General features: G+C 39.0%; 1 protein-coding gene across 9 annotated transcripts in view; it reads right to left on the minus strand.

Annotated features, from left to right (window-relative positions):
- Positions 1-17,159, minus strand: part of HDAC9 (histone deacetylase 9) — a 1,025,726-nt gene that overhangs the window by 379,660 nt on the left and 628,907 nt on the right. For 7 of the 9 annotated variants that reach the window (XM_010835593.1, XM_010835596.1, XM_010835590.1 and 4 more), the window contains one exon: positions 5,170-5,433. In XM_010835593.1, the coding sequence (XP_010833895.1) occupies positions 5,170-5,433 (264 nt within the window). Of the gene's footprint in view, positions 1-2,857; positions 5,434-17,159 lie in introns of those variants that run through there. The other 2 variants (XM_010835598.1, XM_010835597.1) reach the window with 1 other exon arrangement.

Genomic DNA, 17,159 nt, shown 5'->3' on the forward strand with positions numbered 1-17,159 from the left:
AGCACTGTTTCTGAGTCAGACTCTCACAAAGGGCTTGAAAAACATAGATTGCTGCACTCTTAAGACAGATTCAAAACCTCTGTGGGGTGTGGTCAGAATACCAACTGTCAACAGATTCCCTCAAGACAATCTCTATGCACCTTTCAATAGGAAAACCACTTAGGAGGTCTAGAACTCAAGACAAACATTCTTGTTTTTCCTTTTTACAATATCTATATTGACTTTTGTGGGCTTCCCTGGTGGCTCAGCAATAAAGAATCCACCTGCCAATGCAGGAGATGCGTGTTTGATCCCTGGGTTGGAAAGATCTTCTGGTGAAGTAAATGGTAACCCTCTCCAGTATTCTTGCCTGGAAAATCCCAAAGACAGAAAAGCCTGATGGTCTACAGTCCATGGGGTCGCAAAAAGAGTCAGCCATGACTTAGCAACTAAACAACAACAATCTCTTTACTAACAGCAGTGACCGAAAGAGGAAACTGCTTCAAAACAGTTTGGAAATGCTGATGGGCAAAGAGAGAGAGAAGAAAGCGCTAATGATTTCATAGCGCTTTGAAGGACATGAAAGGAGAGTTGTTGCACAAATACAGCTCAGTGGTACAGGCTGAGAACAAGGGCTGGTGTGGGATTGCCAAGGTTCAAACTGGAGCCAGACTGCCACTGACTGGGTGACCTTGACCTGATTTGACTTATTCTGTGTCCTAGGGCCGTCATCTCTACAATGGGACAATAACACTGACCCTGTAAGGCTGTTGTGAGGACTAATGTGTTAACAGGTGTAAAGTGTTTATAACAATACCGAGTACATAATATACCTGCAACAGTAAAAAATACAAGTCTTCTTGTAAATCAAATGGTCTCCCAAAGTTGCATTGTCTAAACTCTACCATCTACAAGCCTTAAAGAAATTATTATAAAGTGAGAACAGACAACTTTTAAAACATAAATAAAGTCTGAGGAGTCACATTTCTCATATCCTGTTTCATTTGTCTGAGTTCTTTGATTGCCCCCCACCCATACTTTCCCTTTAAAACCCAGTTGGAAGAATGATAAATAATAAAGGGAATGGTAATCTACCCCTCAAACTTTTTCTCTTGTGTGTATATATATATATATATGAGATTCTAATTGGTGATAATATAATCGGTTATAATTTGTAAACCTGGATTATTTATCATTGTTAACCCATCATTATATATCCACAGTTGTATATTTCTGTTAGTGGAAAAAGTCAAAAAGGAATGCCAAATTAAAAAAAAATACTGTTGTCCACCTATATATCTGTTGAGTAGTACGTTTCCAAAAAATTTTAGTATCTTAATTCCTTTTTAACATACTTTAGAAAAAAATAAGTATGAAGAAACATAAATTTTTTTAAAAAGCTGTCTTTCTCAAAACTATATAAAGTAGCAGTCTCCATTTCAGCAGCCCACTTCACCAAGAAGGCAGGCCTTGACGACGAGAGGAAGAAATGTAAATGGTTATTCATTGCTGGCAAAAACTATTTTCTGAAGAAAATAGAGGAGCTTCTAACATTGATACATACTGAAACAGTCCCTTTACACTTGTGAAATCAGATGTATAGTATAAAATCATTATCTAATTGATTTCTCCAGCTTTTTAAGGATCTCTAGAGAAGGCGATAGCACCCCACTCCAGTACTCTTGCCTGGAAAATCCCATGGACGCAGTAGCCTGGTAGGCTGCAGTCCATGGGGTCACGAAGAATCGGCGGACACGACTAAGCGACTTCACTTTCACTTTTCACTTTCACACATTGGAGAAGGAAATGGCAACCCACTCCAGTGTTCTTGCCTGGAGAATCCCAGGGACGGGGGAGCTTGGTGGGCTGCCGTCTATGGGGTCGCACAGAGTCGGACACGACCGAAGCGACTTAGCAGCAGCAGTAGCAAGTAATCTTATAATTTTATAGTCCAAAGGCAGTTTTCAGAAAATTATGACTAGCATCAGTGATATTTCCCACAAGTCTGACCAAATTATCAAATTTACAGGCTTACAGAATGATAATCCATTTTGTAATAGTAAATGATATTAGCTACAGAATTAGAGTAGTTTAACTCATGTGACACTACTGAAGTTTAGATTATGGGAATCAGAGAATATAAGACAAATATTTTTAACTTATTGAACCAAATACACATTATAACAGATTATGAAGTAATGTTTTGCTTGCAACTGAGCAGAAGAGGAGCAATGAGCATAGCTCCTGGATGTGTATGGTCCAGGCCCCTTCACCTGACTCAGGCTCCTTGTTCTTCACCCTACTATTATAACAATTGTTTCCATATAAAGGGAGGTCATTTAATTACTCTTTTCTTTATATACTGTCACTTTGTACTTGTAGGTCAGGTTCTTACTGTAATAGATATAACTATTATGATACAGAAAATTATTCATTTTAATATTTATGGAGTGTTTGTTATATTCAAGGGATTATATTAACCTTTTTAAAAAGAATTTTTAAAGTGACTGATACCTATTTATATAAAATTTTATATTTAGAAGTTGACATCAAAGATGATAACATATGAAATAGGCCACGCAGGGAAAATAAAACTGCAACAAATTTTACGTGTATCTGTTATCTGATAATGGCTGCTGTAAATTGGTTAAAGTGACTATTGTTGGATTTATTATTTTTAATGGCATTAGAAGTAACTGCTCAAAATATCTTTATTTTCTTGTTTCAACAAAGAATGGCAATATATTTTGGTATACGAGACCTACTGCATGAGTTTCAAATTCAATTAAATATATCAAGTTTACACAAAGCCATATGTATAAAGGGGATCTTTTAAAAAAAACTTTATTTGAGAAAGGAAGAGACTTATAACAGAAGGCAAGAAGAGAAACATACAAACAATATATTTACAACACAAAACAAGAGATCACCTTCAAGGGTGTAAATTATAATAAATACAGTAGATTTTAAAAGAGACAATTATCAATTAGTTCTAAGATTATTTAAGTCCAGCTTTCCTTTTCACTGGTTCCAGGTAGTTTCTTGATTAAATTCAAAGACTATCAAATTCAAACAATTAATGTCCACCAACTGTACTGATGATGCTCTCTCAAATGACACTATAAAAAATAGGTTTTTTTTGTTTGTGATTACATATCTTTGCAGTAATATTATACAAAAGCCTGCTCAGCCACATGTTCCTCCCCAAATAAAATGTATTTTAAAAGATGCACTATCCCTTTTTTATGAGATTGCAAAAAGATTTTAAATAAAATGTATATTTATGAGATGGAAAAAATATAAAATTTTATCTTAGGAATGCCATATTTTTAATGCAAAACAACTGACAAAAAGTCATTTTAATCTGAAGGAATATACTAACCAAAATATGTTGGTAGTAGGAAGTGTTGCCTATTATAGCTATTTGTCAAATTATCGAAGGACTTTCATTATATGGAAAAGTTTTAAACTTTCTAACTTCTAGTTATGTTACTTTACTTTGAATGGAGACTTTTTAAAAAAGGATAATGTATCTTTAGCAGTAACCTTTTTTAAGAAATATTTTTAAATGTCACAGCAAAATGTAAACAACACGTGCCAGTAACATACAGTTATACAAGGTCTACATTTGGCAAAACTGCTATATCTCCTTTGAAACAGGATACTACACCTTAAAATACCTCGGATTTAGAAATATAAATATTTTAATAGAAAAAAACCTCACAAAGATTCTAGGTCATTTGGATTATCCATATTAAAGGGGTCTTAATACAACGAATCTTTAACTAGCTTAACAAAAGTAAACCTATAAAACAAGGTAAACATATCAAAAGAGAGTATGAAGGAAATGTTCCAGTGAAAAGCTTCCTTAACAATTTCCCTACTTGCGGTGTTATTTTCTTAGACAATAAATCAATTCATAGAGTGCCCTTTAAAAACCGACAGAGTAAAACACTATCCTCCGGTTTTTTTCCCTACATTCCTCAGTACATGAATCACTTGGACTTCCTGTTTCCACAAGGCATTTCCTGTTCAGCCTCATAGAAACAGTTTTCTGTAGAACAGCAGGAACCTGACAAAGAACTGACTTAAATAAACAGTCTTCTGTTGCCTTCAAAGTTGTTTGCATTTCATAGCATCAAAGGACATAGTCCTTCTGAAGGTGCATTATGTACAAGTAGATTCTTTTGTTAAACCTAACTTTCCTATTTTTTTATTTGCCAAAATAGTATGGTATACATTGTGTCATTATGGAATTATACTGAAGAGATCCTAGTGATAATGATGATCAAACATGACACATCTTCTTCTTTTAAACATGATTTTTGACTTCAGATCAGATAATAATCATACTGTTACTATTTTTTCCACAGCTGGAGATACAATGTTGTATCTGATTGGACCATAAAGCAGCAGGTTAGTTCTTGCCAACATTTGCATCTGCTTCATTTGATCTTTTTCAATAAACAATGTCATCAAATAACACAGGATAAAAATGAAATGAGCAGTACTAGGTGAGACATATGTGATATTTAAAATAGTGCTGTACTTTGCATCTATATATTTAGAACCACCTCTATTCCTAATATTTTCAACTGCAATCTATACAATAACCTAGGACTACTGGCATAGTAACCAGAACATTTCACTTAACAAAAAAAGATAGAGGAAGGAAGGGGCTGACTAACTGTAATAGGGTTCAAGACTGTAGTATGATACAGTATGTACAACAATGTGAAAATTGAATTCTACATATCAAAAAAAAATCAGTAACTAATAAAATGTTTCATTGATCAGACTGGAAAACTATCCAGCAGTCACTGACCTCAACAGATAAACTAAAACCAACAGTGAGTTCGTTTTCCTTAGAAGTAATTGGTGGGTCAGGCTTTGGGATGAATTAAAAGCCTATTAATCACTTGGATACTGATGTAGTATAATTTTAGTGTAACAGGTATTTCCTTAACAGTAGAGTTTCAAGAAACCTTGCTATCTATATAGAGATCAGTATATAGAAAGATCTATATATAGATATATCTGCATTAATCAGAATCCTTAAACACTAAAGTCAAATCATTCAGAGATATAAATGGATAGGAAATAATATCCATTTACCAAAACCAGCAATGCATTTCATATTCAGATAATGACTTTAATTACAAATCCTGGAGCTAAATCTTTGCCTATTACCTGTTGCATAAAAGCAGCCTGCTCCCCAGATTCCATTTCCTGGATCTGAGCATCTTCATCACTGTCCACGGGTTCCTCCTTGACCTTCACAGCACCAGCTTGTCCCAATGTGTCATCCGCACAAGCACCGCTGTCACGCCTAGTGCTGTGGCCACTAGAGGGCGCTCTGTCTTCCTGCATCGCTTGGTCCCCCTGAAGCTCTTCCTCCGCTTCCTCGAGGTGACTGCCTGGTTGCTTCAGTTGTTCAATAGACTTCGAAAGCAGCTAGAAGAGAGTGTTCAGGGGTTCAATATTCAGGGGTTCTTGGCGGTAACACAGCAGTAATATACACTTTGATTTCCTATAATTCTACTTCAGTACACCTTGATTTCTAATTTCTGAGGATCATTTTCTGAATGAATTTGTATGCAACGAAATTCTTCAGTAATACTAAATCTGAAGCAGTCCCACCAATTCCATACTGTATTGGTGTCCTAGGCAGGGAATGAGGTCTTTAAATGTCTTTTTTAAAAAAATAGTTCACTTAAAAAATGGTGGGAAAAGGGCAAATAATGAACTTTTCCTTTGGAAACCATGAAACTGTCACAAAGGACAGGTTGTAATGAATCAATTTAATCCAGGCAAACCTGAGAATTTTTTTTTTCCCTAAAAGAAGAAGTATAACAGAAATAATAGAAAGGTAATGAAAAACTTCCCCAATCTCATTTTCCAATAAATGGCAACCAGGTATAAGACAGAAGCACAAATTCTAAGAGTGTTTCTTGTCTGTTAATTTTCCTATACCTAAATGGTCAAATGATAAAGGACCTATGTATACTTCTGAAAAATGGAAATATTGACTTTGATATCTTGAACTTCAAAAAGATGCAGAATTTAGTGATAGCACAAAATTTTTTATTATATAAATTAAAGAATACGAACATAACAAGGAATCATTTTTGAATTTGAAACTTATTATTTAGATCTTTTATTTTGTAAATGCCACGTCAAAAGTTCCTGCTTCCTAGGGGTGACTCTGCATCTTGTCTAGCCTCTGGATGTATGACCACAGGGAGTATTTAATAACCATGATTTATATTTAATCTCTAGAAGTATTGAATTATAATTTGAAAAGATAATTGGCAATCACCTAAATTGAACAATAGCAAAATGCCATGGTATAAAAACTTGTTACATGGGGAAAACTTCTCAAGATGATTTCATCTCACATAGGCCTTTTGTTTCATTTAACAAGGAGCCTACTGACTGGTTATCTCCAGATCCTGAACTGTGTTTCAAAGAGTGGTTAGAATTTCCTCCTGAGTTGGTGCCCATTTAAGCAACATACCAACTATTATGATGAGCAGCATGGTTAGAATACCAACACAAAAATCATGAATACAGACTTTTCTATGAAAAATTCAAATTTATCTCCCACTCACACCTATGTTTTTCAAAACTAGACACATCCTGTAGGTTTAGAATATATAAGGACTCAAATTTTGAAGGGTGTCTTAATCTCAGACTTTCCTTCACTGCTCACAACCTCAAATGGCCTTGCATGTGCTGACAAAGCCCTTCAATTTCACTGTAGTAAGAATTACACTGGGAATTTTCATTCATTTGTTCAGCAAGTATTTATTGAGTGCCCACTATGTTTCAGACACTCTGCTAGGCACTGGGGAAACAGCCATTGCCCTGCCCTCAGGGAGCTTTCAGTTTCGAGTGTTAGAAAGGCACCAAACACATGCACAAATTTATTCTTATTTTCAAGTATGGTAAATGAAAAAGGGAGCAATACAGAGTGTTATAAGAATACACACTAGCTGAAACAGGAGGGAGACGATTAGGAAAGTTTCACAGAGGAGGCTGAGACATCAGAGATGAAGGATGGACTGGAGGAGTTGGATGTGTGTGAGGAGTGGAAATCAGGGGAGGGAGCACTTCTGGCAGAAGGCACAGTGTGTGGACTGGAGGAGAGCCCAGTGTGTCTGAGCAATTGAAAGGTCAATGCGGTTTGAGCATAGGAAGACAGGGAGAGAATGCTGGAAGATGATTCTGGAAAGAGTGACCCAGTTTATAATATATTTGAGTTGTGAATAAGATTCTAGAAAAAGAAAATATAACTTAGGATAAAACATACATAAGACTGAGATTTTGGAGAAAAGAGACAATGTATTATTCCTGAATTTTGACTATACAATTCACTTAATTGGCTAGAAAAAGAACATGTAACACCATAGAAAAGAAGCAAGGTTTTAACTGAAAAGCTCCAGGTTTATCTGGGACATCAGGGATAAGAACATTCAGTGACAAACATCCACTCATTCTTCAAGAGAGGTGGACAGACACAAAGAAAGAGATCACCAGCCAGGCTTGCTAGCTTGACCTCATCACTCACGTAAGACAACATATAAGAGCAGGTTAGAGGATTTTGTAGGGAGAAGACATTAAATTAGAAAACATATCAGTCAGGTGAAGGAGACTGCAAGAGTCCCTTCGAGACACTATCTTCCAGAAGATTGTTGCAATTTGTCTTCTGGATGTATGCTTGCTAAACTGTGGAAATTCCCCCTCTTGATACCCAGTTTAGCTGGAAAAGTTCATGGGAACTAGTTCATCAGGGCTGATGAGCCAACGATACTGGTGGGTCAAACAGATGCCTTTACAAGGTGGTCAAAAGAACCTCCCAGTAAGAGCCTCTGTGAGGGCAAGAGGATAAAAAAGCAAAACTCTATGGATGTGTGGCTATAGGACAGGAACTAAGGGCCATTCATGAAGGTCAGCCAGGGAGCACGTGTGACCAGTGTCCAGGAAATGCCGCGTCAAAAGTTCCTGCTTCCTAGGGGTGACTCTGCATCTTGTCTAGCTTCTGGATGTCTGACCACAGGGAGTATTTAACAACCAAGAGGAAGTCACAGATACCACCTGCTAAGTAGAAAGACTTTTCTGTTGCTATTTCTCTCCTCAGCTTCAGTTCCAGCATGGCCTCTCAGTGTCCTGACCTTGTAACCGCCAAAGGTCTTATCCTCCACTCTACTTCCGCTCCCAGTGGCCTGGCCTTTGTTGGTGGCTGTACATGCTCTTAAAACCTCAGTTTCGGACATCATTTGTTTCCTCGGGCTCATCCTCAGAATATTTTGACCCTGACCACTCCTCACCTCTGCAGGGTTCTCCAAGCTATTGAACCTACCACATTTTCCCTGCCTGTCCCCCCCACCACCCTTGTTCCTCAACTTCCCTCCTTGCTAGACTGGGTTCCATTCTTCACCATTAAAAATCACTCCCTTATTACTATCTTCAACTCCCTTGCTCTTTTCAATATGGATTTTCCTGTATGAGTAAGACTTCCAACCTTGGTTAATATTAAGTCTCTGCCAAACCCAAGCAGCTGAGTAAGCTAGGAAACAAATAAACAAATTACAATCACGCTGAGTGTTTTGCTTCATATCCGTGATCATAACCCTCAAATGGACCCTCAGTGCTGACTGGAAATAACTACATTTCTCTAGCTAATTTTCTCTCACTCTCTCAATGACTACTTCAAAGTTCCTCCTTTCTCCTCAAACTCCTACTATCTAGACCTTTTACTCACTTCTGCTATTTTTGCTTATTTCAGTGAGAAAACAGACATTTAAAAATAGAGAAATTCAACATTCTGCTACCAAGCTGCCCCACTCACCCTCACATGCCCCACTCACATGACAGTGAAAGAAAGGTCTGCATCCCTATCTTAGTCCAGCCCTCAGCTTAATGCTCTGGGTCCTGTCCATCCCTGCAATTTTCCACCCTGCTCTCCATCACTCATTTCCCATCTCTGCTGGAGTACTTCCACTTGGACACCTTCAGTCTTACTATCCGTCTTAAATGTAACCTCCCTTGGTCCCACCCTCACCCTCTCACAAAAACAAAACAAAACAAAAAACACATTATGTACCTTCCTTCACAGTAAATCTCCTTGAGTTATTTCTCATTTCGCATTGTCTTCATTTTTCTTCTCACAGTCTCTTTAGAATTCACTCAAACTAGGCTTTCATCCTGGAGAAGGCAATGGCACCCCACTACTGGAGTAGGAGCCTGGTAGGCTGCAGTCCATGAGGTCGCTAAGAGTCAGACACGGCTGAGCGACTTCACTTTCACTTTTCACTTTCATGCATTGGAGAAGGAAATGGCAACTCACTCCAGTGTTCTTGCCTGGAGAATCCCAGGAACGGCGGAGCCTGGTGGGCTGCCGTCTGTGGGGTCGCACAGAGTCCGACACGACTGAAGCGACTTAGCAGCAGCAGCAGGCTTTCATCCACACTGCGTGTGTGCTTAGCTGTTTCAGTCATGTCTGACTCTTTGCGACCCTATGGACTGTGGCCTGCCAGGCTCCTCTGTCCATGGGATTCTCCAGGCAGGAGTACTGGAGTGGGTTGTCATGCCCTCCTCCAGGGGATCTTCCCGACCCAGGGATCGAATCTGTATCGCCTGTGATTCCTGCATTGCAGGCAGATTCTTTACTGCTGAGCCACTGGGGAAACCCTAATTGACTGAAATCTCTCTTGTTAAAGTCAGTAATGACTGCATAAATACCAAATCCAGTGGCACTTGAAATCAGATATTAACAGGAGTAGTCAGGATGAAGCATTTTTGAAAAGAAAACATGTCAAAGCATCTTTGAAAGTAAGATTTGTATTACTAATGGTGGTGCAGCCAAAGAATAGACAAAATGTACGTGAATTTACTGAAATATAATTTCCCATAGATAGAAAATATGTCAAGAAAATCTTTAATACTGACAAAAGGCTGAGTGTTCACAGAATATTTCATATGTTCATTTAAACTGAAAACCTTTAACAGAAAATCTGATCTGTTAATGTACTCCTGAAGTCACTGGAGTACCCAGAAATCACATCATTTAGTCCATGAATCAAATTTGATCAGTATTTACCACCTCGTTGACACAGCGACACACACAAAAGTGTGTATAACGATTTCCAGTGTGCAACGCAGAAACAGTGCTGTTTGTCCCAGTGCCTCTGGCTTCATCTACACTTCTGCTGGACTTGAAATACGAGAGAAGGAAGCGCCAGCATGGATAATGCTGTGATAACTGGATGAGAAGGCCAGATGGCAAAACAATTTTCTTCTAAGGGCAGAATTCCTTAATGGTTTGTAAAAGAAACATTTCTTGATACAAAACAGTGACTTATGAGTGGAGATCATATAGATATAAAACGTTGGAGTTGAAAATTTTCTAACAACATTCTTCAAATTCTTATTTTATACAGAACGGATTTCATGCCCCCCCAAAAGCCAAATCATCTCCAGAAAAGACACCTAGAACATTTTATACCTTCCATTCTGAAACAGCTATATTCCAACGACAACTGAATTCATATAAACAATTCCAATGTCTCCTCTCAACTCCAAACTTACATAATTCAGCTGTTTGCCTAATGTTATCCCTTAGATCTAAAATCTCCAATAGGTATCAAAAACTTTAAGTAGCTCAAAGATAACCTTTATTCCATTTGTACCCAAATGTATTGATCACCTAATTTTCCTTCTTTGAGTAAACACCATAACCCAGTTGCACAAATCAAAAATCTAGAATTTATCCTTGTTTCTCTATCACTTGTCTTCATAAATATCTGAAAACTTAATTTGTACTTAGCAATAAAACTTTGACACGTTTCGCCCCTGCTCCCCGCCTAGGTTATAAAGTGAATGCCAACATCCACATGAATAATAACTACGTCTTTTTCACCATTTCTTGAATAAAATGTGCTCTTTGTGAAGTTTCTAAAAATACAAAAGAAATAAATGGGATCTACTGGAGACAATTTTGCAAACTACAAATGCATAGAGGGAGTTAATCTAAACTTCTTATTTTATTTGAGGTATCTGACTCAAGCTGATTTTGCTTAAACAGTCAAATTTGCTGAGTGGAAAAATTAGCAATTAACATCAAGAAAATATGCAAACAAAAGACTCAGAAGATCCACCTGCCAGGTTTGACTTATTTTGGACTTTAAAAATAGAGTTACTTGATGTGATTTGCAAGTTTCTGACTATTTACAAGGAAATCCAGCATTTGGACTATGCTGTGCTCTATGTGTTTTTGAACTACAACTATGACCATTACCAAGAAGGTATGGGTTAACCCTTTTCTAATTTGTACTGTCGCTCAGAGGCCCCAGCTACAGGGAGGAGCTGTCTGCTGACTCTCAGTGGGGTAGCAGGGTCTCTTTTTGGTTGAACATCTGGAGGTGATCCCCCAGCAAAGCCAAGCCATTGCCTTGCTGGCTAGAAAACACAAGAAGAAACATCTGTGTGACAGATAAATGTGTATGCCTGTGTAATCTCGGCTGAGGCTCCATCTGTAAAACACACCCTGTGTCATTCGTCTGACACCAGGTGAGTTACTCTGGTGGGGAGCCCAGCTGAGATGAAGAAGATGAAGGCTGAGCTGCTGCTTCTGCTCCTTTTATCTTTGCTCACTCTCATCCGTCAGTGTGGCTCTGTATTCGCCATGCTGTGCGTGCATGCTCAGTCGTTTCAGTCGTGTCCGACTCTTTACGACACTATGGACTGTAGCCTGTCAGGCTCCTCTTTCCATGGAATTCTCCAGGCAAGAATACTGGAGTGGGTTGTCATGCCCTCCTCTAGGGCATCTTCCATGCCACTGTATAGCAAGTGTCAGTTCAGTTCAATCGCTCACTTGTGTCTGACTCTTTGCGACACCATGGACTGCAGCACGCCAGGCCTCCCTGTCCATCACCAACTCCTGGAGTTTACTCAAACTCATGTTCATCGAGTCGCTGATGCCATCCAACCATCTCATCCTCTGTCATCCCCTTCTCCTCCCGCCTTCAATCTTTCCCAGCATCAGGGTTTTTTCAAATGAGTCAGTTCGGTATAGCAAGTGTACCGAACACTAAGAAGGCTGCAGGCGGTACATGGCCATTCTGAATTTGTAGCACACACATACAGGCTCACACTGGAGATTTTACAGACCAGACAGCATGATCATTTATCCAAATCTCTAATACCTTCAAGTATTACAACTTGATTCCTCAATTCTTATCAATCCCTGCCAGGGTAATAAATATAGCAAGTCCATAATTTCAATGTTTTATATTCCATGTTGAAAACTATATATTCTATTAGCAAATGGTGTAAAATTCGTTAAATAATATTTAAAGACTGTGCTGCTAATCTTTACACCTTAACCCATTTAATTCAATGTGTAAGTTACATTGTTTGATATAAGTCTAGAAGCTAACATAAGCATAGCGCTTTTGAATAAAATATCTTTAAAAATTTTTTATTTTTAAATTTAGCCACAGAAATCCCTCATGTCCCCACAAATATTTTCAGAAATGAATATCAAACTAAGCACAGAAGTATATAAGGAGTAAATCTGTTTTGGATAGACATCTGATTTTCTGAAATTGTCAACAAATCATTCAGCACAAGTGTTTGAATTAAACTATGCAAAATGACCTTTGATCCTACTCATCACTTTCTTATTTTGCCTCAGATTTTAAGACAGATTTTCTTGGGGAATGGCAAAAGGACAAGCATTTTTTTTTTCTTTTAAATACATGTACAATACTTCTTTCGGAAAATAAAACCTTTCTCTTAAGCTCCAAGGAAACTAGATTTAAAAATAATGATAAAATTCTGTCTCAACTCACAAATAGATTAGGTTATGTACCAACTGTTCTCAGAAACAACATGCAGAGTTTGGAGGGCTTTCAAATCGAGAGGCCTACTTAGAGAAGAACTCTGACTCAAGACAAAATACTCCATGTCATTCTGTGCACTTTAGGGAAGAAATCAGAAGAATAAAAGTTAAATAACAAGAGAGAAAAACTTTCTAAGTACTGGTCCATTATTCACATTAATTAAAGGTCTAAACTGAAAAACATCCTTTCTTGCCAATACTGAAGAGATATAAAATTAATCTAGGGTCCAAGTGCATTCTTAAGGAAAGTGTGTTCATTTTTATAACTTTAATTGACTGTCCAAAACAATGCCTGCAATTAAAATACCCTTTATTTGGCTTTTAAAACATCCTAATATTCCAATAACTGTTCACTTCCAGAAAGGAGACTAAAAAATTTCCTCCTCCCAGCTAGTTAAAGTTACCCATTTTTTTTACTCCTTCAACAAATCTTTATTGAGCACTTGCTATATATGCTAGGCCCTGGGAAGACAGTGGTCAGTTAGGCAAGATCCTGTCTCAAGGAGGCTCTTTAGTTCTTCACTTTCTGCCATAAGGGTGGTGTCATCTGCATATCTGAGGGTATTGATATTTCTCCTGGCAATCTTGATTCCAGCTTGTGCTTCCTCCAGCCCAGCGATTCTCATGATGTACTCTGCATATAAGTTAAATAAGCAGGGTGACAATATACAGTCTTGATGTACTCCTTTTCCTATTTGGAACCAGTCTGTTGTTCCACGTCCAGTTCTAACTGTTGCTCCCTGACCTGCATACAAGTTTGAGTGAAGAAGAACTAAAGAGCCTCTTGATGAAAGCGAAATAGGAGAGTGAAAAAGTTGGCTTAAAGCTCAACATACAGAAAACTAGGATCATGACATCTGGTCCCATCACTTCATGGCAGATAGATGGGGAAACAGTGGAAACAGTGGCTGACTTTATTTTTCTGGGCTCCAAAATTACTGCAGATGGCGATTGCAGCCATGACATTAGAAGACACTTACTCCATGGAAGGAAAGTTATGACCAATCTAGACAGCATATTAAAAAGCAGAGACATTACTTTGCCAACAAAGGTCCGTCTAGTCAAGGCTATGGTTTTTCCAGTGGTCATGTATGGATGTGAGAGTTGGACTATAAAGAAAGCTGAGCGTGGAAGAATTGATGCTTTTGAAATGTGGTGTTGGAGAAGACTCTTGAGAGTCCCTTGGACTGCAAGGAAATCCAAACAGTCCATCCTAAAGGAGATCAGTCTTGGGTGTTCATTGGAAGGACTGATGTTGAGGCTGAAACACCAATATTTTGGCCACCTCATGCGAAGAGTTGACTCATTGGAAAAGACCCTGATGCTGGGAAAGATTGAGGGCAGGAGAAGGGGACGACAGAGGGTGAGATGGTTGGATGGCATCATGGACTTGATGGACATGGGTTTGGGTGGACTCCAGGAGTTGGTGAGGGACAGGGAGGCCTGGTGTGCTGCAATTCATGGGGTCGCAAAGAGTTAGACAGGACTGAGTGACTGAACTGAACTAAACTGTCTCAAGGAGAAATAAAAAATAAACAACTGAAGAGTGGAACTTAATGTGACAGTGAACAGTGGGGAAGGAGTAAGTGTGCCTAATCTGCATGAGCAAGGAAGGACCCTCTGAAGAGGTGAGGTTTGAGCTGAGTATTAAGAATACCTGGAGGTTGAACATTCCACCAGAACTGTGACTAGCAGTTCGTTTCATGAGATGGAAGGAGACTGACTGCCCACACACCAGACAGGAGGCCAATGTGGTGGGAGCTCAGCGGGTACAGGAAGGGAGTTGGGAGATAGGGTCAATGAGGGGGCAAGAGCCTTGTGGGCCCCTGCAAAGATATCTGGATTTTATCCTACAAACTATAAGGAAAAAAACTGGGGACTTTTAAGCAAGTGCTTGATGCAGCGTGATTTGCATTTGTAAAGGATTGCTCTGGAAGCTACCTAAGGTTGGATTTAGGTGGGCAAAAGTAGAAACACGAAGACTGACTTTTGAGAACATAAAATCCCCAGCCAGACTATTGCGGGCATTTCTTAACTACAACACAGATGAACTATTTTTCCTTCTGTTACATCACTGGGTAATTTTATGCCCTTTCATATTACATAATAGGATTTTTCCCCTGATAACCTCCTTCCTGATCTTCAGTTGACAGTACACTTTGAAAGTTTTCTTTTTTCCTTTCTTTAAGGGTAATGAATAGTGGCACAGTGAGGAGAGGCATGCTAGGTTCCTTCGCTCGCCCTTTGATTACTGTTTTTGGACTGTGTCTCAGAATAGACAAGGTCTCAGAGCCAGGGAGCTTATGATCACTTGACTGGTAAACAGCTCGCTTTCTCCCTATTCATCAGTCCCTTGCTCTGGTCAACTGGAAAACAGTACCAGTACTCTTTACAAAGGACAACCAAGAAGAAACCCCAACAACAAATGTCATGTGAAAAATGCCATGGGCTCAGTGTAGCCAGACTTTTCAATTTTTCATCAATGCCAGAAATCTAGATTTGTATCTGAAATCTTTCTTTAAAGATTGAGTGCTTTTTAAGACACTAGGCAGCCCAAAGACATCAGTTCAACGGAATGGATCCAGTCCATAGACTATCAGCTTCTGACCTCGGCAAAGGTTCCCTTATGCCTCTTCTTGCTTGAACATTTTATGGTTTAGATCATTTAGGGCTGATGTCTACATGCTCTTAAAACACACCATCCTTTCTCTTTCTAACTTATTTCACTCTGTATATTAGGCTCTAGGTTTATCCACTTCATTCAGTTCAGTTCAGTCGCTCAGTCGTGTCTGACTCTTTGCGACCCCATGAACCGCAGCACACCAGGCCTCCCTGTCCATCAACAACTTCTGGAGTTCACCCAAACTCATGTGCATCGAGTCGGTGATGCCATCCAGCCATCTCATCCTCTGTCATCCCCTTCTCCTCCTGCCCCCAATCCCTCCCAGCATCAGAGTCTTTTCCAATGAGTCAACTCTTCACGTAAGGTTAGGACTACTCAAATATGTGTGTGTGTGTTTAATCTGAGCAATATTCCATTGTGTATATGTACCACAATTTCTGTATTCATTCATCAGTCAATGGGCATCTAGGTTGCTTCCATGTCCTAGCTGTTGTAAAAAGTGCTGCAGCAAACATTGAGGCACATGCATATCTTTCGACTATGGTTTTCTCAGAGTATATGCCCAGTAGTGGGATGGTTGGGTCATATGGTAGTTCTATTCCTAGTTTTTTAAAGAATCTCCATACTGTTTTCCATAGCAGCTGTATCAACTTGCATTCCCACCAACAGTGCAAGAGGATTCCCTTCTCCATATCCTTTCCAGCATTTATTGTTTGCAGATTTTTTTAATGATGGCCATTCCGACCTGTGTGAGGTGACACCTCATTGTAGTTTTGATTTGCATTCCTCTAATGAGTGATGTTTTGGAGAAGACAATGGCACCCTACTCCAGCACTCTTGCCTGGAAAATCCCATGGATGGAGGAGCCTGGTTGGCTGCAGTCCATGGGGTTGTGAAGAGTCGGACACGACTGAGGGACTTCACTTTGACTTTTCCCTTTCATGCATTGGAGAAGGAAATGGCAACCCACTCCAGTGTTCTTGCCTGGAGAATCCCAGGGACGGGGGAGCCTGGTGGGCTGCTGTCTATGGGGTCACACAGAGTCGGACACGACTGAAGCGACTTAGCAGCAGCAGCAGCAGCAGCAATGAGTGATGTTTAGCACCTTTACGTGTATTTTTTGGCCATTTGTATGTCTTTATAAATACTTTGGAAAAATGTCTGTTTAGGTCTTTGGCCCATTTTTTGATTGGGTTGTTTGTTTTTCTGGTATTGAGCTGTATGAGCTGCTTGCATACTTTGGACATTTGCTGAGTGACATATGGAGCTCAACCCAGTGCTGTGTGAAAACCCAGAGAGAGGGGTGGGGTGAGGAGGGAGATGGGAGGGGTGTTCAAGAGGGAGGGGACATACATATCCTTGTGGCTGATTCAAGTTGAGGTATGGCAGAAACCAGTAAAACATTATAAAGCAATTATCTTACAATTTAAAAAAAAAATTTTTAAGGTATAACAAAGAAAAAACAATATACCATCCTTCATACTTTTGATTTATTTTATGTTCCCTAAATAGTCAAAATTTTTACTTTGCCAGGGGTTGGAAGTAAGAGTATGGACTGACTACAAAGGAGAACACAGGGCTATTTTGGAAGTTGAGGGAATAGTTCTGTATCTTGATTGTGGTGATTATATGATGATGTGCATTTGTCAAAAA

This window comes from Bison bison, unplaced genomic scaffold, assembly GCF_000754665.1.
Source record: "Bison bison bison isolate TAMUID 2011002044 unplaced genomic scaffold, Bison_UMD1.0 scf7180017864044, whole genome shotgun sequence".
In the NCBI taxonomy this organism is placed as follows: Eukaryota; Metazoa; Chordata; class Mammalia; order Artiodactyla; family Bovidae; genus Bison; species Bison bison.